The 21,593-nt window shown below is 45.0% G+C and overlaps 3 protein-coding genes across 4 annotated transcripts in view; 2 read left to right on the top strand and 1 right to left on the bottom strand.

Moving 5' to 3' along the window:
* Positions 1 to 21,593, top strand: part of ELK1 (ETS transcription factor ELK1) — a 679,088-nt gene that overhangs the window by 91,151 nt on the left and 566,344 nt on the right. The window lies entirely within an intron of this gene.
* Positions 1 to 21,593, top strand: part of SYN1 (synapsin I) — a 74,699-nt gene that overhangs the window by 51,908 nt on the left and 1,198 nt on the right. For both annotated transcript variants that reach the window (XM_049767227.1, XM_049767226.1), the window contains exons 6-12: positions 16,506 to 16,568; positions 17,542 to 17,684; positions 17,772 to 17,846; positions 17,957 to 18,059; positions 19,519 to 19,671; positions 20,165 to 20,252; positions 20,354 to 20,945. In XM_049767227.1, the coding sequence (XP_049623184.1) occupies positions 16,506 to 16,568; positions 17,542 to 17,684; positions 17,772 to 17,846; positions 17,957 to 18,059; positions 19,519 to 19,671; positions 20,165 to 20,252; positions 20,354 to 20,945 (1,217 nt within the window). The remainder of the gene's footprint in view (positions 1 to 16,505; positions 16,569 to 17,541; positions 17,685 to 17,771; positions 17,847 to 17,956; positions 18,060 to 19,518; positions 19,672 to 20,164; positions 20,253 to 20,353; positions 20,946 to 21,593) is intronic.
* Positions 5,651 to 9,551, bottom strand: TIMP1 (TIMP metallopeptidase inhibitor 1). The gene is made up of 5 exons (XM_049767353.1): positions 9,325 to 9,551; positions 7,962 to 8,041; positions 7,654 to 7,780; positions 7,291 to 7,415; positions 5,651 to 5,821 (listed from the first exon to the last, which is right to left on the bottom strand). The coding sequence occupies exons 1-5, from the start codon at positions 9,494 to 9,496 to the stop codon at positions 5,651 to 5,653; spliced, it is 675 nt and encodes a 224-aa protein (XP_049623310.1). The 5' UTR covers positions 9,497 to 9,551.

Genomic DNA, 21,593 nt, shown 5'->3' with positions numbered 1-21,593 from the left:
GATTTAAGTCACAAGTCCTCAGGGTAGGAGAATATGCAATCAATATTTTTTCTACCCCTAATTTTTAAAAAAAAAAATGTAGGGAGGCTGGAGTAATAGTATATAAGGTAGAGTCCTTGTCTTGCATGTGGCTAACTCATGTTGAATACCAGATGGTTCCTCTGAGCCCACCAGGAGTAATTCCTTAGTGCAGAGGCAGGAGTAACCCTTGAACACTGCCGGGTGAGGCCCAAAACAAAACAAAAAACAAAAACAACTTCAGGGCAAAGGTACTGTTGTAAGTCAGCCCCTGAAGAGGTTGACTGATGGAGGGATGGAGGATGAGGTCTTTCCCCTCCAGCTGGGAGCACGCGTCTGCCACCCTGTCCAGCCGACAGTTCTGAGGTGAAACGGCAGGTAAACAGCTCGCTGGCAGTCAGGCTTGTGGAAATATTAGCTTTATTCCGTGGACAAGACTGAAGTCCAAAGACTCAGCATAAGTTCCAGCCAAAAGCCTCTCGCCTTCCACAGACCCTTGTTTTTATCCCCCAGAATCAGGTACCACCCAATGGTGGGATCAGATACCACCCAATGGTGGAAGCAGAATCAGGTACCACCTTAGGATGGGGGCAAAATGCCAGGTCACACCCTAGGGTAGGGCACAATCACCGATCAGGGTTGGGTCAGTAACATAATAAACCCCTAAAATATTTACATACACAGCAGGTACTTTGCACACAGCAGACCCAGATTTAACCCCCAGCATACCATATGGTTCCCTGAGTACTGCCAGGAGTAATTGCTGAGAGCATTGCCAGGTGTGACCGAGAAACACACACACAAATACTTCACAGAGTACTTACTTTCCAGAGTTGACCACCTCAGGGTGCTTTATCCATAATCTGGAAACTCACTGTGAGACACTCTAAAGGAGACCTCTTTGACATCAGCCTAGACATACCTATCTATGTCCTTTTTTGCTTTCTATTTGTATAATAATTTTATTTAAGCACCATGGTTACAGACTTATTCATGATTGAGTTTCAGTCATAGAATGTACACCACCCTTCAACAGTGCATATTTCCCTCTAGCAATGTCCCCAGTTTCCCTCACATCACCCTCCCCCACATGCCTCTGGGGCAATCATTTTACTTCTCTTTTCTTTTTTGACACTGTGACTTGAAATATTGCTAATGAAGGGGTATGGTGCATATCACTTTATCTATCCCCTTTCAGCATTCAGTTCTTGTCCAGAGTGATCAGTTCTAACAATCATTACCACTACCCTAACAGCATATAACAAACACTCTGTGGCAATCCTCTTACTGTGGACTGGTCTTCCTGGCCCTCATATCAACTGTCTCTGTATATCTAACTTTTTTCTTTATATCCCACAAATGAGTGAGATTATTCTATATCTATCCCTCTGACTAATTTCACTCAGCATAATATTCTTATTTTATTTTGTTTTTGGGCCACACCCAGTAACGCTCAGGAGTTATTCCTAGCTATGTGCTCAGACATCATTTCTGGCTTGGGGGACCATATGGGACACTGGGAGATCAAACCTTGGTCTGTCATAGGTTAGCCACGCATAAGGCAAACACCCTTCCACTTGAGCCACTGCTCTGGCCCCAGATTCTGGCTATTGTAAATAGTACTGCAATGACTATAGGAATGCATAATGCTTTTCTGATTGGTGATTTTGGGTTCCTAGGGAATATCCCTAGGACTGGGATTGCTGGATAATATAGAAGCTCAATTTTCAGTTTTTTTGAGGAATATCCATATTGTTTTCCCAAAACGGCTGGACCAATCTACTTTCCCACCAGCAAAGAATGAGAGTCCCCTTCTCCCCACATCCATATCAGTACTGGTTGTTTTTGTTCTTTGTGATGTATGCCAATTTTTATGGTATAAGATGGTATATCATTATCATTTAGATTTGCATCTCTGTGATGATTAGTGATGTGGAAGTAGTTTTCACATAACTTTTGGCCATCTTTATTTATTCTTTGAGGAAATATTTGCTCATTTCTTCTCCCCACTTTGGATGGGGTTATATGCTTTTTCTTCTTGCTAAGTTCTATCAGTACCCTGTATATCGTAGGTATTAATCCCTTATCTGATAGGTATTGAGTGAATAGTTTCTCCCATTCCATTAGTAGTCTTTGTATCCTAGTCACTATTTCCTTTTTTTTCTTTTTCTTTTTTTATTGAATATATATTTTTTATTTAAGTAACATGATCATATTTCGGTTACAATCATAACCAGAAAGACACTATTTCCTTTTAAGTGAGAAACTTCTCAGTTAAATGTAGTCCCATTTGTTTATCTTTGCTTTCACTTGCTTGGATTGTTTACCTATGTATTTGTTATGACGGTGTGGGGTGTGCTTAATAGCACCTGAAGACATACCCAGGTATGTCTGTGGACAAAACTATGAAACAGAGACCAGCATAAAAAGTAGATTCATGGCACTGACCAAAGAAGCACAGAAGAGTATAGAAGCATGATCTTTCCTTGATCCAGCTCAACCACATTGAGAAGGCTTGGGTAGCATTTATTTGCTCCTTCCCTTTATTTTTTCCCATTTGATTTTGGGCCACAACTGATGTTCTTAGGGCTTACTCTTGACTCTGCACTCAATCTCATTCCTAGTGGACTTGTGGAACCAATATGGAGTGCCAAGAATTGAAGCCATACTGTCAACTTGCAAAGGAAGCACCCTATCCATTGTGCTATTGCTCTGGCCCCCAACACTTTCCTAATTTAATGTTATTGTGATCAGTAAGCTATTCTCTGGGCCTTACTAGCAGGGGATCACAAACAGCATACGTAGGTTGGGAAGCACCAGGGTTTGAATTCATGCCAGGATTTAAGCCACTGAGCAATCTTACATTCTATAGTAGTGGTAATTCTTATTAGTTAATAATAAGAATTAGTTAATAATAATTATTAATAACTAATAATAATTAGTTAATAATAATATTACTTATTGCATTTCTGATCATGTTCAACATGAGGAATGATCAGTTATAATACTAGAATGATGTAAAATATTGTGTAATAATTTAATGAACATTGGAAATCTTGGTTTCACTTGTGATCCGGATCATCTCCCCCAGAGATTTTATAAATATTTAATATGCTAATTATTAATGCCTTTTCATTTACTTGTTATTTATACACTGCTTTCCATGGTACAAATATTAACATTGACAAATCCTGACATTTTCAAAGTCTTCTAAAGGCAATCTCTCTCCCCATTGGTAGCATTTCCCTACTGTGTCACTGTAGGCAACTCACCACATTTCTAAAATTTTACTTGTCAAGAGTACAGTTGGAAAGAGTCTCTGGGTAAATTTTTCTTTAAGATGTCCTCTCTCTAGGTGGGTACACTGATGATGGGTGTGGTGTTGGAATAATGTGCATGAGAAATCATTATTGATAGTTTTGTAAACCACAGAATCTCAATCAATGAAAATTTTTAGTTTTTGGATCACACCCAGCAGCACTCAGGGGTTACTCTTGGCTCTATGCTCAGAAATTGCCCCTGGCAGGCACAGGGAACCATATGGGATGCCGGGATTCGAACCACCATCCTTCTGCATGAAAGGCAAACACTTTACCTCCATGCTATCTCTCCGGGCCCAATCAATGAAAAATTTTAAATAAACAAAAAGTCCCCTCTTTTCACTAAATAAATCTCCACTGTTACAAATACACCAGTAGCAAATACTATGGATGAGTGACCTCTTTATAAATAAATATCTCCTTTTGAGCAACCTCTTTATAAACAAATATACTCCTTGACATATCTCCATTGATAATCCCTATTGACAAATTTCTGCACTTACAAAAAAACCAACAGCATTCTGTTAACCACAGTGACAAATATCTCTCTTCAGAAGTAACTATCCATTAGTAAATTCTTTACTGACCAGCCAGTTGGCAAATCTTTTCACAAATATATTTCTATAACATAATTCTCTTCAACATTTTTAAAGATGTTTTAAGAAAGGCACCATAAATTATGGTACAAAGGTATTCAGGACCAAGTTGCAGATAATATGATGTTCCAACACCAATCCCACCACTAGTTTCAATTTCCTTCTACCAGTGTCCCCAGTTTCTTTACCACCCCCCACTCCCAGCCTGACACTATGGCAAGTACTTTTGATTTTGGGGATCATATCTGGTGGTGCTCTAGAGTTTACTATTGGCTCTATGCTCAGGGATCACTCCTGGTGGATTTGAGTGACCATATAGGGTCTGAAAATTGAACCCAGGAAGGTCATATACAAGGCAGATGCCCTACCATCTGTATTATCACTCCAGCCCTGACAAGCACTTTATGGTAGCTGAGGCCTAACCTCAGTCACACAGTAGAGAACCCAGCAATGGAAATAAATGGGGAGTACAGGTTTTCTTTCAGTGGGCGGGTATAAAATGGAACTTAAAAAGACTGGGGAAAAGTTTAAACCCTTAAAAGGATTGGATAAATAGTCCATGTGCTAAAGCTCTTTATGGTTCAATCTCCAGTACTGTATGAATCTCTGAGCACCAGCAGGAATAATCCTTGAGTATAGATTCAAGAGTAAGCCTTGAGCACAGCTGAGCGTGGCCTCCAGACAAAAACAAAACAGTAAAGGAGTGCATCCCCTTCCCATCTTTACCCTATCCCCCTATCCCACCTTAGGCTGTAAGAACAGGAGACAAGTATATGAGTTCTACAACCAGAGGCGTGAGCCTTGGCCAAAAACAAAAAACAAAAAAACAAAAAACAAACAAACAACAACAAAAACAGAATTAAAACTTGCCACATCCAGGCATGTGTTCAAAAAGAAACACCCAGAGGTTTGGTGTCTCATCCAAGACATTCTCTCTGGGCAATATCAAGTAATGCCTGAGGTGAAGAGGAGAGTTATTTGCTAAGACATTTGCTTGCCACTTGTCAGCATGGAGAAACAAATGAATAAGGATATTTTCCAGTGAGGAAGAAATTTGTCGGAGTAGGACAATTTATGAACTAGAGAGCTCTGTGCAAATAAGAATTAGTAAAATATTGGACTGTACTAAGCAGAGGAATTATGTAATATGTCATGGCTGATAATGCAGCTTAAATGACCATCACTGGAGCTCAGGCCTAGCTTACTGGTAGAGCATCTACCTAGCAGCCACGATACCACAAGATTAATCCCCAGCACTGCTCCACATGCCAACAGCGAGCCTGGTACCATTGCTGTTTTGGATCCCTGGCAGCCCAACTAAAGTGTGTGAACCCTGGTGATCCCCACAACAGAGGTGTGTTAGCACCACAACCAAGTGTTTGACTCCTGGGCCATCTGAACAATTACCACCAAGAATAGGGATGAGGCCAATAATCATGACCAATGTATCTGTCTCATCAGTGCAAATCCCAATGTGGCAATGCCTTACCCCATACATCACATATTATGCCAAACATGAAAAGCCCCCACTTAACTCCCCCCTATCATGGAAACACCTCCTCAGTTGTTCCCATCAGGTTGTCAGTGACCCAAGTGGTTTCTGAAAATGACACAGGACATGACAAGTAACTAGTTATTCTTTATTTTATTGAGACAAGAAAAGGACAGAGTGGAAAATGCCAGTTTCAGCTTCAATTTGGGGGCCAGGAGCAAGGTTTAGTCCTGCCACTGCCGCAGAGACTGCCAGGCACACAGGCCAGGTTTCTGTGGGAGGCAGGCAAGGTGGCGGGTCTGGAAGCCTGCCTCAGAGCCTCTGAAGAGATTGTCTGTCCACAAGCAGTGACTGTTGTTCTGCAGATCACAGGGGACGGAGAAGCAGGGGAACACCTAGTAGAAACAACGCAGGCATGACTGAGAAATTCTCTTGCTTTTAACTCCCTTACACTACCCAACTTGCACACTTCTCAACAATCAGTAGTGAGTAGCTGGGCAGACATGGAGTCGCCTAAGACTAGAGCTCAGCCCTTGCCAATAGGGGTGGGAGTAAACAAGAGACAGGCATTTGGTTCAGGGAGCTCAAGGCAGCAAAAGGATCAGCTGGTTAAAAACAGAAACAGAGGTGCCAGGCAGGCCTGGCCCCCTGTGGGAATCATAAATGGCTGGCTGGTAGAAGAGGATACAGCTGGCAGGTGGAAGAAACACAGCCTGGGCAAGAATTGGGACTTAGTTTGTCTCAGATATCAGAGACCACTCTGAGCCAGGAGAGAAGAGTTTAGGGTAGTCAGAAGGACAATCAATATAATAACCTTCAGGTGTGAGACAGCCAAAGGGCATTGAGCACCAAGGTTCTGGAAAGAATCTATGGGTTTAGCGAAACAGAATTTGGGTTCTTGGAGAACATTTCTAGGAATAAAGAAACTATCTCCGAGGGCCAAGAGCAGACAGCATGAATGGGAGAATGGGGAGATGGCTCAAAGGACTGAGTAGAAACTTGGTATGCAGGAGACCCAGGTTTGATCCCTGGTACCACATGCTCTAAACCACTGTGGATGGGGATCCTTAATGAAAGTTTAAAATTGAAAAAGAGCAGGCATCATTATGAGAGAGAGAGAGAGAGAGAGAGAGAGAGAGAGAGAGAGAGAGAGAGAGAGAGAGAGAAGACTCAGAACAACCAATCCCCAAGTATTAGCCCCAGGGTAAGGAATAATAATATCACATTTTTCGTTTGTAAGATGCACCTGACCATAAGACACACATAGCTTTTAGACGAGGAAAACAAGAAAAAAAATATTCTAAAGCAAATGGTGCAACGTGAGACACCATCAGGAGACGGTAGCTGGAAACAACCAGCCTATGAAGCCAAAGTATATTTATAATATTCTGGTCCACAGCTGATTAAATACATTCACCTAACTTATTTTTTACATCAGAAAATAAAAAAATACTTTCTTGTTAATATAAAAAAGTCACAGCACCGATCAAATAGTCTTAAAGGAAAGCTCTATATGTGATTGTGAAAGTGCATTGTTAACCTGATTGCTCGTACTATGTGATATGTCTGCACAATATATGGAACGTAATACTACAGATGTCAAGTGACTAGTATATGCACTCCTCCCCTGTACTCAGAATTCAGCTCCACTTGGCATTCACTCCATTAGATGAAGGGACTTTTCCCCCATCTTTTTTGGGGGGGCGAGTGCGTCTTATGGTATGGAAAATACAGTAATTCCAGAGGAATCGTCTCAAAAGTAAGAGATTAGGATCAGCCCTAGGTTAGAAGCAAAGCATAGTAAAGGGAGCCAAAAATCAGAGGTGAGACTAGATGAAGAGCCATAAGCATGCGGGACACTCACTGTGCACTCCTTACAGCCGATAGCATAGATCTTGGTGAAGCCCTGGCGCTGAGCCAGGCTTAGTTTGTTCCAGGAAGCCACAAAACTGCAGGTGGACATGTACATGCGCCCCTCCCTCAGATTTCCTGGATGGAGAGAATGTATATGGTGGGGAGATGTTACAAGCCACTTCTAATTGGCTAGGTCAGGGTAGGCAGTGCCTGACTAGTATTCCTGGAATGCAGATCCTGCTGGGCAAAGCTTCTGCCTTTGATAGGGGACATTGGCATAACCCCCCCTCCACCTGGTTGTTTGCTCTCTGTGCTACCAAGCAGGGAAGAGTAAGCTGGTTGGTGTGGCACAGAGCATGGGGTAGGCCCTCACCAGCAATGAGAAACTCCTCGCTGTGGTTCTTCGACTGGTGGATGTATCCACAGAGGCTCTCCATGCTAGGGGTGTAGATATACTGGAAACCATGGTTATGACTTTCAGCAATCTGTCCTTTCAATATCTGTCAGTGGATAAGGGGGAAGTGTCTCTTAATGATATAACTCTTCCACTGCATTCTTCCCCAAATCCCATAGCATCCTGAGATCACAACTCACTCCCTTGCCAACTTTTGACCAGAAGCTTATATTTTCACAGGAAGGAAGATGTTAGGAGGTGCTGGGGATAAAGGGCAGGAAGAATACCTTGGTCAACTTGATCTCATAACGCCGGTATAAAGTAGTACTGTTGATTTCTTCGATCCCTGTGAACTTGGTCCTAATGACTACCAGAGGGAGGGAAGAAGTAAATAAGTCCAATTCACTGTAGGCACCAGTAAAGTCATCATAGTAATAATAGCCAGTGTATCCTGAAATAGGGACTGTTGAATGCCAGGCAGCACACTAAACCATTTGATTGGTTCATATGTAGAGCGAGGGTTGGATCTTCTTCAGGCCCTGTGAAGATCTTATCCTTATATGCATTATCTGTTTATTCACTCAATAACTATTTGGAGCAGGAATAGTTCTGGAGGATTAGGAAAACACTGGTGAAGGAGACAGATTAAACACAGGCAAAATAAATGTAGCTATAAAATATTAGATGGTATTAACACCTTGGGAAGTTCAGAGCTGGGAAAGGAGGCTCAGAAATACCTATGGTCATGGACAACCACTCTGAAAAAGACATTTGAAGAGGTGACCAATATGGCTTTCTGTGGGGAGGGGGTCTACCAGAAGGAAAGCCAGTACTGAGACCACAAGGTAGTATTGGGCCTGCAGGAATCAGGAAAGTGTGAGGATGCCAGTAGAGCGAAAGCTGAATCTTTTCAAGACTAAGGTGCATTGTAGAAGGGTGGACCAGAAGTCATAGAGATAGTACAATGGGTGCTTGCATTACATACGGCTGATCTGGGTTCAATCCCTGGCACCCCAAGTAGTACCCAAGCCTATCTAGGAGTGATACGTGAGCACATAGGAGTAAGCTCTGAGTACCGCTAGGTGTGGGTCACAAAATAAAAATAAAATTTAAAAACAAAATATAGGGGCCGGAGTGATGGTGCAAGTGATAGGGCATTTGCCTTGCACATGGCTAACCTAGGACCCTAGTTAGATCCCCCAGCATCCCATATGGTCCCTCAAGCCAGGAGCTTTGCTTAGTGCATAGCCAGGACTTAACCACTGAGCTGAAATCACCAGGTGTGGCCCAACCCCCCATATATATATGTATATATACTTCTCTGGTATATATATGTATATATACACATATATATGTATATATATATACACCAGATATATATATTTATATACCAGAGAAGTAGAGATAAGTTGCCCAAGGCCAAGGTCACAGAGTTAATAAGAGATACAGAAACAAGATTCACATACAGAGATTTCTGGGGTCAGAGAGATAGCTCAAAGGGCTGGAATATGTGGAGTACATAGTAGGAGTAAGTCCTGAGCACCACACTGAAACCTACAAAAAGGAATGGAGCATTGAAATCCTCCCTCTGGAATAAAATAGAAAACAAAGCATAATGTAGTATACATACAAAGTGGAGTTCAGACTCACCGTAGTCGGATTTACAGAAGGAGGTCTGTGGGTGAGGCAGGGCACAGGAGCAAGCCCTACTGGGGGTAGTCAGCCACAGCAACAGCAGGATGGTAGAGACCAGGGATGTGATGGGGGCCATGGCAGATTCTGAAGAGGTAACCTCCAACTTGACTGCTGATAATTGAGGCATATCTACCACATCATCCCATCCATTATTGCCCCCATCCACCAGCAATACAAGGATATTAGGCCACTGCCTTTAGGCTTAAGGAGTTGAAGTTGGGGAATTATAATGGAGTTTGAGATTTGGAGAACCCACAAGAGTTGAGATGGATATGCTGAGTTTGGGCAATTCCAGGACTGGGTGAGTTAGGGGATTGTGGGACTGTGGTATTTGGTGATAGTGGGGGCTGGGGAAATTTGTGGATTTATGGGACTTGGGGAAATAAGAAGGATGAGGGGTTTGGTGTGAGGAATTTTGGGTTTGAGCAGCTGAAGTGGTTTGAGGGAAATTGGGGGTTCTGAAGTGGTGTTTATTGAAAGACATAGGAAGTAGGAGAGTTGAGGAAGGTTGAGGAATGTGTAGGAGATTGGAGAATTAGGGAATTGGGGACATCTAACAGGATGGAATTTTGGAACAGACATTTTGAGGTTTAGGGAACTGATGATTTAGCAGTGTGATGGGTTAGAAACGAGAGAAGTTTGGGAAGCAGCAGAATTTGGAGGGAGGGCATTTGTGAAGGAATTGAGGGGGTTAGATGAGCTGGCAGTTTAGGAGATATCTATCTGTGATATGGGTGTTCCTGTATTGCTAGGTGGGTAAAGGAGCTGAGAATGAATATCAGGGGCTTGAAAGAGTATGAAGGTCAGGGTTAGGTAGCCAATCTAAACCCCCACCCTCTTCCCTTAACCAGCACACTAAGGCAGGCTGGTAGCCAGTTGTCTCACCAGCAGCGCCAGCCCAGCATCAGGCTCTGCAGACAACCCAGGCCCCTACCTACCTCTGCTTTCTCCTCTGGCAGCGCGGTCTGCAGAGATAGTGGCAGGGCTTGAGCAGCAGAAGATAAATGTCCACTTGAGGGGCGGGGGTGGAGGTGCGGAAACCACAGGCCTCCAGGCTTCCCGGATACATTACTCATCCGCCCACCAACTGAGGAGGCCAAGGGGCGGGCCAGTCGGGCCTCAAAGAAGGATTCACTCCTCTGCTTTCTGCCCCAGGGCCTCACCCTGCCTCCACTCCATTTGGTGGCCTGCCCCTCAGGCAGTATTCCCCAGATGCTGCCCTCTAAAGTCTATACCCCAAACTTCCCATGACTGAAGCTGGAAAGTTTTTATTCCTTTCTTGCACATTTACTTCTGTGCCTAGCACACCTTCCAAAACCATAAAAATGTCTCTCCTGGTAGATCTGACTTTGTGAATAAGGTAGGATAGGGGAGACTGGAAGGAGCCAATTATGTAGAAGACCTAGAAGAGTTAAGGCAGGTGAATGGAGGGATAATGCAAAGTAGGGAAACTGAGGCAATGGGCAGTATAGCAACTTTTCCAAGTCCACAGTTAATAAGTGGCCGAACTGGGACCAGAGCTTGGGGTGTAACCCACCTCAAAACACAGCAGGGCACCCGAGCATGTAGCTTAGTGGTAGAGCCCATGTTTGGAAAGTGAGAGACCCTGAGAATCTAACTCAGCCCAAATGTGATCCCCATGTTTGATCTCAGCAATACAGCCATTGGGGGTCCTCCAGGCTGCATGAAATGTGTGACCTCAGGCATACCACAACTATTTGTGCAACTCTCAGACACCATCACCACAACAAACGGGAAGTAAAAGGTGAACCATTAAATAAAAATGTAGAACACAGACTACTGCTGGAAAAGGTAGATCGTAAAACAGTTAGTGCTTGCCTTTAAAGTAACCCCAAACACAGATCCCAGATTAGCCAATTGAGAACATCTCTGTGTGACCCATGCAAAATAGGTAAATAACAAGCATATTTGTAGTATACACTTAGCATCAAGCACTTGGTATTATTCTTACTTAGTGCTCACTGGCCAATTTCTAATCTCCAAGGTAGGTTCAGGTATTATTTCCACTTTACAGATGAAGACTATGAAATGTAGAGGGATCTGAGAATTATCCTGGGTCCCAGGACATGACTGGGTTCCAAAATTAGGCTAACTGGCATTAGGATCAACACAGGCAGGCCAAGTGCTAGGGAGCATTCTGGTGAATTACTGAGCAATGGGGAGAGGGGTGTTGAACAGCGGTGAAAGAGGCCAGTGAGTCAGGAGTAAATTAATCCCCTCCCAACCTGTCTTGCCTCTTCCCCACCCACCCTCCCACATTTTACTGGTGGGGGTGAGATGAGGCAATCCCTGCCCACCAGCTTCCAGACAGTTCTTAATCTCCTCTGAGGTCCTGAGAAAATCACTCTGAGGGGTAACTTCCTTCTATAGTTCAGGATGGACAGACCTATATCAATGAAGATAGCAGTGATGAGAACAGCCACTTATTGAATGCTTACTGTGTGCACTGTGCCCAAAAGTCTTCATGCAAGTTTTCTTAGTCTCCATGCCCTCGCTGCTAATTCAGCTTCATTAATTAGGCAGGCTATTCCAATCAACCAATACAACACAAACTACCATTACTACTACCACTAGTGACTACTACTAGTTAGTTCTATTAACAACTAGTCAGTAGTAAATACTAACTAGTATTTACTAATTATCCACACTGTGTTATCTATCTCAGTCAGTCCCCAGGACTACCTTGCTAATAAAAATGTTGGCTACTGGTGATGGGTATGGTGTTGGAATTATACCCATGAGAAACCAAAATAGGAAAATATGATAAAATCATATATGCTGGCTAAGCAGGGATGTTAAAGCAATAATAATAATGGCACTGGCACATGTGTAGTCTGGGTACTTGGTGCGAATTCCGAGATGTGTAATTTCATACTTTAACTCTGGGACCTGCACAAGGGATCCCTCTGCCTTTGGAGAAGTCTGTGCTCTCCCCTGAATGCAATTCTCTCTCTCTCTCTCTCTCTCTCTCTCTCTCTCTCTCTCTCTCTCTCTCATCACCATCATCTCTCTCCCTTTCCTCAGTACCTCCAAATAAAATCTGTTTTTACTTAAAAAGAAACAAATAGGACCGGAGCGATAGCACAATGATAGGGTGTTTGTCTTGCATGCGGCTGACCCAAGATGAACCTGAGTTCGATCCCTGGCGTCCCATATGGTCCCCCAAGCCAGGAGTGAATTCTGAGTGCATAGCCAGGAGTAATCCCTGAACATCACCAGGTGCGGCTCCAAAATAAACAAAAAAGAAACAAATAATGGTATCCAACACTTTGTTGGTACAGTGATCGTGGTGGTGTTCAGTGGTGCCTGGAAGCCACAATGAGATGGAGAATGAGCCCAGGGCCTTAGAAATATGCACTACCATTGAGCCACATTCCTGCTCACCCTCCTCATCAGCAACAATTTTTTTTGGCAACACCCATTTGATGCTCAGGGGTTACTCCTGGCTAAGCACTCAGAAATCGCCTCTGGCTTGGGGGGACCATATGGGACACCAGGGGACCAAACCTTGGTCCTTCCTCGGCTAGCGCTTGCAAGGCAGACACCTTACGTCTAGCGCCACCTCGCCGGTCCCAGCAGCAACAATTTTTGGATAATTAAAGCTTCCTGTGTGTGTCTGCAACTGCTAGGAATCCTCCCCCCACCAAATAACGAGTGTTCTGTACAATATTGGACATGCATGCCTGCATGAGATTGTTCATACTCTCATTGCACAGATAAGAAAATGACTCCACAGAAGGGTAGGTAGTCAGCTGCCTAGGAATGAGAATGAAGAAATCACTCAGATGGGGTAGATAGTAAAGGGAAGGAGAAAGAAACCAGAAAATCAGAGCTGATTGTGAAATTAGAAGAGTGAGAGTGACTGAGGTCAGGAGCTAAAGGAGAAGTGGCTAAGGGGATAAGGTAAAGTTCACTGCAGCCCTAACTGACCTTTCTTCTTGCACCAACTTTATGACGCTGGCACTGAGTCAGCATGGCTTTGCTGCTCATCTGTGATAAGGAATTGAGCGGACTCAGTTTAATGTGAAAATTTGGAAACACTGGGACTTCATGGAGGGGTGTCTGGGTGGGTGACCATCTGGTTTAGTGGGTGGATATGTGGGCATGGATTATAGGTGGTGTGTGCAAAGAAAATATGCGACAATCCCCACCACATACTGGGCTTGATCAGGCCAGGAAACCAAGGTCCAGAGATAGCTGTAATGACATGGGTGATGAAAGAGGCTAAGATTCCAACCTCTGACTCCCCAAGGGTTTCCAGAGAACTAGCTGCTTAGGAGCATACATGTGGTGTTGTTTTCAGTCTTAGATTCATAGGAAATAAGGACATTCTTAAAAATTCTAGGAATTGAGCTTCCATTTGATCCTTCAACTCTACTTAAAATATAACCCAAGGACCCAAGAACAAGAGGGAGAAAAATATTTGCATCCTTATCTCGCAGCATTATCCACAATGGTCAAAATCTGGAAATAAACCAAATATCCAAGAACAGATGACTGGATAAAGAAACTATGGTACATATGCACAATGGAACATTACTCAGCCATAAAAATAAAATAAAGCCATGCCATTTGCTGCTATATGGAGAGACCTGTAGATTATCATGCTGATAATGCTGGGAGTCAGAGGCAGAGAGATCAACTCATAGGTGAATATAAAAAGACATAGTGGTGGGCTGGAGCTATGAAACAGCAGGTAGGGTTTTTGCTTTGCAAGTGGCCAACCTGGATTTGGTCTCTCATCCCATATGGCCCCATGAACACCACCAGGAGTGATTACAGAGCCAGAAGTAACCCCTGAGCATCCCCAGGTATAACCTACCCCCAACAGAAACATAAAGGTGGAATAATGAATACCCAAAGAGAGTGGAAACTAGTGGACATGAGAACTAGTATTGGTAGGAAATGCCACTTTGAGGGTAATGGAGTGGCAACATCTATGGAGGAGAGGGCATTGTTGGAGGGAAATGGACATTGGTAAAGGGATCATTGTATGTCTGAAACCATATCATGAATAAAAACAAATATAAAGTAAAGGGCCAGCACAATAGTACAGCAGATAAGGTGCTTTGCTTACATGGGGCAAACCTGGTTAGATCCTTGGCATTCAGTGTGGTCCCTGAGCACCACCAGAAGTATTTCCTAAGCACAGAAACAGGAGTAACCCCTGAGTATCTTCGGGTGAGGCCCCCAAACCACAAAACTAATTAATATAATTAAATTAAAAATAAAGGGGCCGGAGAGATCGTGAAGCGGTAGGGTGTTTGCCTTAGACACTGAAGGATGGTGGTTCGAATCCCGGCATTCCATATGGTCCCCCAAGCCTGCTGGGAGCAATTTCTGAGCGTAGATCCAGGAGTAACCCCTGAGCACTGCCGGGTGTGACCCACAAATAAGAAAGAAAGAAAGAAGGAAGGAAGGAAGGAAGGAAGGAAGGAAGGAAGGAAGGAAGGAAGGAAGGAAGGAAGGAAGGAAGGAAGGAAGGAAGGAAGGAAGGAAGGAAGGAAGGAAGGAAGGAAGGAAGGAAGGAAGGAAGGAAGGAAGGAAGGAGCCAAAAAAATCTCCAGAGGGACTAAGGAGAGTGCAGACCTAGACACCTGGATAGGGGATTGACAGAGGGTACAGGGAACCACAGGGAGTAGGGGTGCTCTGACTCACTGCTCTCAGCTGATTCTTGCATTCCTCTAGGTGGCATCGAGGAATGCTCCCAGTGTGCCTGAATGGCTTCATAGTCCACTGTATTTCCTGGGGCTTCTTAAAGCTGCAAGCTGTGTTTACAAGAGGCTCAAAGCTGCTCGTGTGTGCTGATGTGCTAGTTCACCATTGAATGCTGGGTTATGTCTCAGGGTTACATCATATGCAGCCCGTGTCTGGTTTCCCCAGAACTCTCTAGAGATTCCCATATCTCCCCTCCCTGCCTGGCATCCTAAGAGCATCCCACAATGACGCCAGTCATTTGGGAAATGAGGAAGGTGGGGGTGCAGAGGGAGGGGCAGGTTAATTCATCACCCTGGACTTGTGGGTTTCCTTTGCCTGTGGGGAACCATGGCAGACCCAGCAGCCCTTCTGGGAATGTCACCCCTATCTCCAGTGCCAATAAGGAGGGGCCTCACCAGCCTTATGCCTGTGCCTGGTGGGGCTTCCCTCCTTTATTCTGGCCATGCTTGGGGCACAGGGGTGGTGGAGTCTGTAGTATTGTTCTCCATTTGAATGTTTTTTGTGTAGACTGAAGAGGATTGAGTACATGATCAATTCAGCAAGTCATATGTGTGTTCCTAAATCTACTTTTCTATGTCCACATCACTGTGGTGGCCTCTGTGGTTATGGGAAGACTTAGAAGTGTGGGCTTCTCTGTACGTAATGTGGAGCTGTTTGGTGTGTGTATGTGTGTGTGTCTGTGCGCACGCGCACGTGGAGAAGTGTTGTCTGCATCTGTGATGACCATGCACTCAGAGCAGTGTTTGTGTCACTGAATTCTATGACCTTAAGAGTTGTCATTGTGTTGCATGGATAATCTTTCATATTGTGTGTTCGTATTTTGTGTGGCATTTTTTTTGGTGGGGAGGAGGGCCATGCATGTGTCTGTTCCCAAAGGTGTTGGCTGTGTCTCTGAGCACTAGACTGGCTGAATGACTTTGTGATCTCTGCAGTCTGAATGTAAAGTCAACTCTGCAACCTGTTACTTGTTTATCTCCATGTGTATTTCTGTATTTGATGCAGAGCTCGAAGTTCTGAGTGTTTGTATATCTCTAGACTGTGTATGTGTGGACATGGGATTCAAAGAACTTATTCAGGGGTCTAGTTAGTACATGCTCATCACCACTCCCTCACACACACACACACACACACACACTCATTTTTTCATCACTGTAAAAACAAACTTTCCCTTTCCCAGAAACTCCTGCACATTTAATCCATTCCTCTGTCCAAGAAAGCAGGGGTAAAAATCAGTCAGTGCTCTGGGTTCTATTACAGGTTCAGAGTCACTGTGTGACCCTTAGCTGAAATATGCTTATTTCTTACCTATGTCTTTTAGGAAGTGGCTTCTAATGTGATTCCCCTACTCTGGCAGTTGTCTCCTATACTGACCCTGTTTTTTCTTTCCTCCTCTTCAGCTCAGCAGCACAACATACCCTGTGGTTGTAAAGATGGGGCATGCACACTCTGGGATGGGCAAGGTGAGTCCCCAGGAGGGCCGTGTACTTTAGTATACATGCTCAACTTGTATATGCATATATATAGATAGTCCACCAATGTACAATAGTAAGTCTGTGATTGTTTTTGGGTATCCTATTTATCTGTGCTTTCCTATTCAGTTAACTCTTTTTGCCCAATTTTGTATACTATTCTTGGTCTATCCGGTAATGTATATGTGTATACATGCAAGCCTCTCTGCTGAATATAGCATCTTCTTTTATGTTCAAAATTAATTTAATTTCTGTATATGAAGATAGCAGATTCAGAATTTTTATGTCTCTGTCCATGTTTCCGTCTGTATAGTATGTGAACTGCTGAGTATTTGTATCCATATGGCTATATGTATGCAACATTGACCACAGCTATATTGAGACAATTCACAGCATACAACTTACCCATAGAATGTACCCATTTGTGTATTCACATAGTTGTATATAGTGTTTGTAATGCCTAGAGATACATGGAGCTGGAGAGAGTACATGGGTAGAGCACTTGCCTTTCATGTGGCCAACCTGAGCTCAATTCCTGGCACCCCATATGTTCCACCAAGCACCTCCAAGAGTAATTCCTGAGTACAGGCTCAGGAGCAACCCGAGCACCTCGGGTTGTGGCCCTCAAGACACAATTTAAAAAAGTTATATGAACTCTAGGAGACCCAGGGTTATACATGCTTCAGAATCTGTCCACCAAACCAAATTTTTGTTTGTTTGGGGACCATACCCAGCTGTCCTCCTAGGCCACTGCCTGCTATTTGCCTGGCTCAGTCTCTCCTGGAAGAATATGGCGGAAAATGTGCTAGAGGTAGAACCTAGCCCACTGATCTGTCTCTGTCCAATGAATGTTTGTGTCACTTCAGCTATCATGTGTGTATGTTTGTGCTGAGGCCACAGGCAGTCTCAGTTCCCACTGCCACCTCATTCTTAGCAGGCTCTGGTTCTTACTCCACTTCCACAGGTCAAAGTAGAAAATCAGCATGACTTCCAGGATATTGCAAGTGTTGTGGCTCTGACAAAGACCTATGCCACTGCAGAGCCCTTCATAGATGCCAAATATGATGTGCGTGTCCAGAAGATTGGGCAAAACTACAAAGCCTACATGTAAGTGGAGAGACTGAGTCCTCAAAGGAGGGTCCCTTGCCCTGGGCAGTAAGAGTCCCTGAACTTCTCTTGTCTTGTCTCCTTCAGGAGGACATCAGTATCAGGGAACTGGAAGACCAACACTGGCTCTGCAATGCTAGAGCAGATTGCAATGTCTGATAGGTGGGTCACCAGAATTAAGACTGGGAGGAAGACTGGGAGGACAGTGATGGTGGCAATATGGTTGCCCAGGGCCCGGGGCTGACAACATACCCTGCCTTGTGTCTTGGCAGGTACAAGCTGTGGGTTGATACATGCTCAGAGATTTTTGGGGGACTGGACATCTGTGCGGTGGAAGCACTACATGGCAAGGATGGAAGGGATCACATCATTGAGGTGAGAAAATCCAAAATGGGAGGCACAGGGTTGGAACGATAATACAGCAGGTAGGATGCCTGCCTTACATGCAGCAGTCCTGTGTTCAATCCCTGGCACTCTGTAAGGTCTCCTAAATTCCACTAAGAGTGATTCCTGAGTGTAGAGCCAGGACTAAGCCCTGAGTACAGGGTATGGCCCCAAAACATACACATGCTCACACACATGAAACTGGTGGTCACATCAGCCATGAGTAGGTGCATGGCAGAAATGCCAGGTAAACTGGGAAGCAACCTATGGCTTAGAAGGCTCTTGGTGAATGGCAAAGTAGTTAGTAAACTGGAAAAAAGCCTTGTGAATTGGAATATCCCTAGCAAGTGGCAGGATACTTCGTAAACTACAATGTGGTTTGCAAAAGTTAGACGTTTTGGTTAATGGCAAAGCTCTAGTAAATGTGAAAATACTTCTGAGTTGATAGGTCCTGGGCACAAAGAAACATTTTGTAAATTACACAGGGTGGTGAGTAAATTAGCTGAATACATTAGGAAGTGCTTGGTGGACAAAACAATGCTTTATGCTTTACTGTGCTTTCAAAATTCTAAAGCGCTGGGGGGAAAGGCAATAGTACACAGGTAGAGTGCTTGTCTTACATGCTGCCAGTCCAGGTTAGATACCTATTACTGCCAGGAGTATTCTGAGTGCAGAGCCCTGAGAACTTCTAGGTGTGACTCAAAACCAAACTAAAACTCTGCATTGAGAGTGGTGCTTGTAGTCAATGGTAAAGCACTTTAAAAATTGTAAAATTGTCTTGAAAATTTGGAGCACTCATTAAGCATCAGATCTTTATCTGTTTAATTTTGTATACAGTGATGTCCTTTGAAAACACTTTCTAAGTTGAAACACACCATTTACTCCATAGTCCTTTATAAAAGGCAAGGGACTCCATAAAATACAAAATACTATGTAAACCACACAGTTCTTTGTGGAGGACACATCAAGCAAAATATAAAAGGGATTTGGTAATTATCTTCTGCCAAGTACCCAACAGTCCCAGTTTAGGCTTAGTGGGACATAGTCTGTTGCAACTGCATAACTTCACAAAAGCAGTGATACTTTCTAAAACAGTGACTGTTTTTCCATAAAACCTTACTGATGCAGACATTTAGATTTCATGTAATTTTCCCTCATTATGAAATCTGACTGTTTTTCAACCACTGAAAAGTTCCCGTAGTTTGGGAACCAAAAGGAAAAAAAACAGGGGTCAGTTAGATTTGGCCCAAGGTCCCTAATTTGTTTACTACCGCTCTAAGTACCTTGTATTCTACAGTACTAGTTTTCCTCTCTGCAAAATCTCTGCCTCTCAAATAGAGGAAGTCCATTCCAAAGTCGCCATACCTTTGGCCACCTTAAAGCATTCTATTACTGTTCCCCTCAAGTGTCCTTTCCTGCTTCTCTCATAAGTGGACTTTTATTCCTCTAGGTGGTGGGCTCTTCCATGCCACTGATTGGTGACCACCAAGATGAAGACAAGCAGCTCATCGTAGAGCTGGTGGTCAACAAGATGGCTCAGGCTTTACCCCGGCAGCGGCAGCAGCAGCGAGATGCATCCCCTGGCAGGGGCTCACTTAGCCAGGTCAGGCTTCCAGCGCTCACTCAGTTGAGGGCAAATAGTGAAAGCCCCGACTTCACCATGCCCTGCATCCTAGAGCTAATAATTACCCATGTGAGGATAAATACTAATAGTTTACAAAGAGATGAACAGGGGAAACAGCACTTGCTTTGCACACAAGATAACCCAGGTTTAATCCTCAGAATTACATAGGATCCTCTGAGTCCCACCAGCAGTGCAGTGGACCCTGAACACGAGGAGGGGGGTGGGAATTCCTAAGCACAGTAAACGGACCATAGACAAGTGTTGTCCCAAAGCCAAAACACAGGAAGCAGATAGAATAAGTAGCTGAGAGTGCCTCCATTTTGAGTCCCCCACCCAACCTGTGCAATGTGACCCTTAGCTCAGCCACAAATATGGCCACACCCAGGATTCTGGGAACCCTGCCATTCTATTAGGTTGATTTCCCCCGGCTGGTAGCTATTTTTCATCTCTCCTGCTTGATTCTCTGCCACAGACTCCGTCCCCAGGGGCCCTGCCCTTGGGCCGCCAGACCTCCCAACAGTCTGCAGGGCCCCCTGCTCAGCAGCGACCCCCACCACAGGGTAAGTGAGGTGCCAGCTTTGGGGGAAGACCCTAGTAGTCCTAGCAGCCTCAGTCCCTCAGTTGCTAAAGTTCTCACAACTGCGCTTTCTCTGTCCCCCAGGTGGCCCTCCACAGCCAGGTCCTGGCCCTCAACGCCAGGGACCCCTGTTGCAGCAGCGCCCGACCCCGCAGGGTCAGCAGCACCTTTCAGGCCTTGGACCCCCAGCTGGTAGCCCCCTGCCCCAACGCCTACCAAGTCCCACATCAGCACCCCAGCAGCCTGCAGCTCAGGCCCAGCCAATGACCCAGGGTCAAGGCCGCCAATCCCGCCCAGTGGCTGGAGGACCTGGAGCACCTCCTGCAGCTCGTCCACCTGCCTCCCCATCGCCTCAACGCCAGGCGGGCCCACCCCAGGCTACCCGCCAGACGTCAGTCTCTGGTCAGGCTCCGCCGAAGGCCTCAGGGGCGCCACCTGGTGGTCAGCAGCGTCAGGGCCCGCCTCAGAAGCCCCCAGGACCTGCTGGCCCCACACGCCAGGCCAGCCAGGCTGGTCCCATGCCCCGCACTGGACCACCCACCACGCAGCAGCCACGACCTAGTGGTCCAGGCCCCGCTGGACGTCCTGCCAAGCCACAGCTGGCCCAGAAACCCAGCCAGGATATGCCGCCAACAGCCACAGCTGCTGCCGGGGGACCCCCGCACCCCCAGCTCAAGTAAGAGGACCTGACAAAACAGGCTAGAAGGGTAGCACCAAGCTCCCCCGATTTTAGGCAAGGGTCCAAGGGACTCTCTCCAGTTGGAACCAACCCCCTCTCTCTCCCAAGCTATTTCCCCAAGGCCTTAATTACACACTTCTGTGAAAACCCTCTCAATTACCAAACATGGGGCAGGCCCCTCCTTAGTATCTCCTGTCATTCCTCCAACCAAATTTGACTCCTCGCATATGAGCCCCCAAACCTCCAGTCCCAATCCACACTCCTCTTATGTTATCTCACACCCTTAGTGGTTCCCAGCCTTTCCCTAGTCTAAGCTTCTTCCAGGTCCACCTCAGCCCCCACTTAGATCATCCCACTGATGCTTTTTCTGGTTGATTTTAGTCCTCCCTACACAAACCTTAGTTCAAAAGTCCACTCTAATGCATCCCTCTCAGATCAGCACGCTTGTATACTTCCCATCTAGATTTCGGTGCTCAAGGCTGAGAAACCACCCTGCCTTTCCCCCCACTTTTAAATCTATTTCTTTTGGGACTAGTTTAACAGTTAGGAGAGGTTCAGCCCTTAATCCTTCCCTTTACTCTCAAACCCTGGATCCAAATTTCCCAATCTGAGAATCACATTGGGGTACAAGAGTTGGGGTATTGG

Source organism: Suncus etruscus, chromosome X, assembly GCF_024139225.1.
Source record: "Suncus etruscus isolate mSunEtr1 chromosome X, mSunEtr1.pri.cur, whole genome shotgun sequence".
NCBI lineage: Eukaryota > Metazoa > Chordata > Mammalia > Eulipotyphla > Soricidae > Suncus > Suncus etruscus.
This window is presented reverse-complemented; position numbering and strand designations above follow the sequence as displayed.

Bases quoted from the DNA above. Each gene is read 5' to 3' on its own strand.
- TIMP1 (XM_049767353.1), bottom strand. From the start codon at position 9,496: ATGCCTCAATTATCAGCAGTCAAGTTGGAGGTTACCTCTTCAGAATCT. The intron at 7,416-7,653 runs GTGAGGGCCTAC...CTCTCCATCCAG, and splicing joins CGAGGAGTTTCTCATTGCTG to GAAATCTGAGGGAGGGGCGC. The intron at 5,822-7,290 runs GTGAGTGTCCCG...TGTTTCTACTAG, and splicing joins TCGGCTGTAAGGAGTGCACA to GTGTTCCCCTGCTTCTCCGT.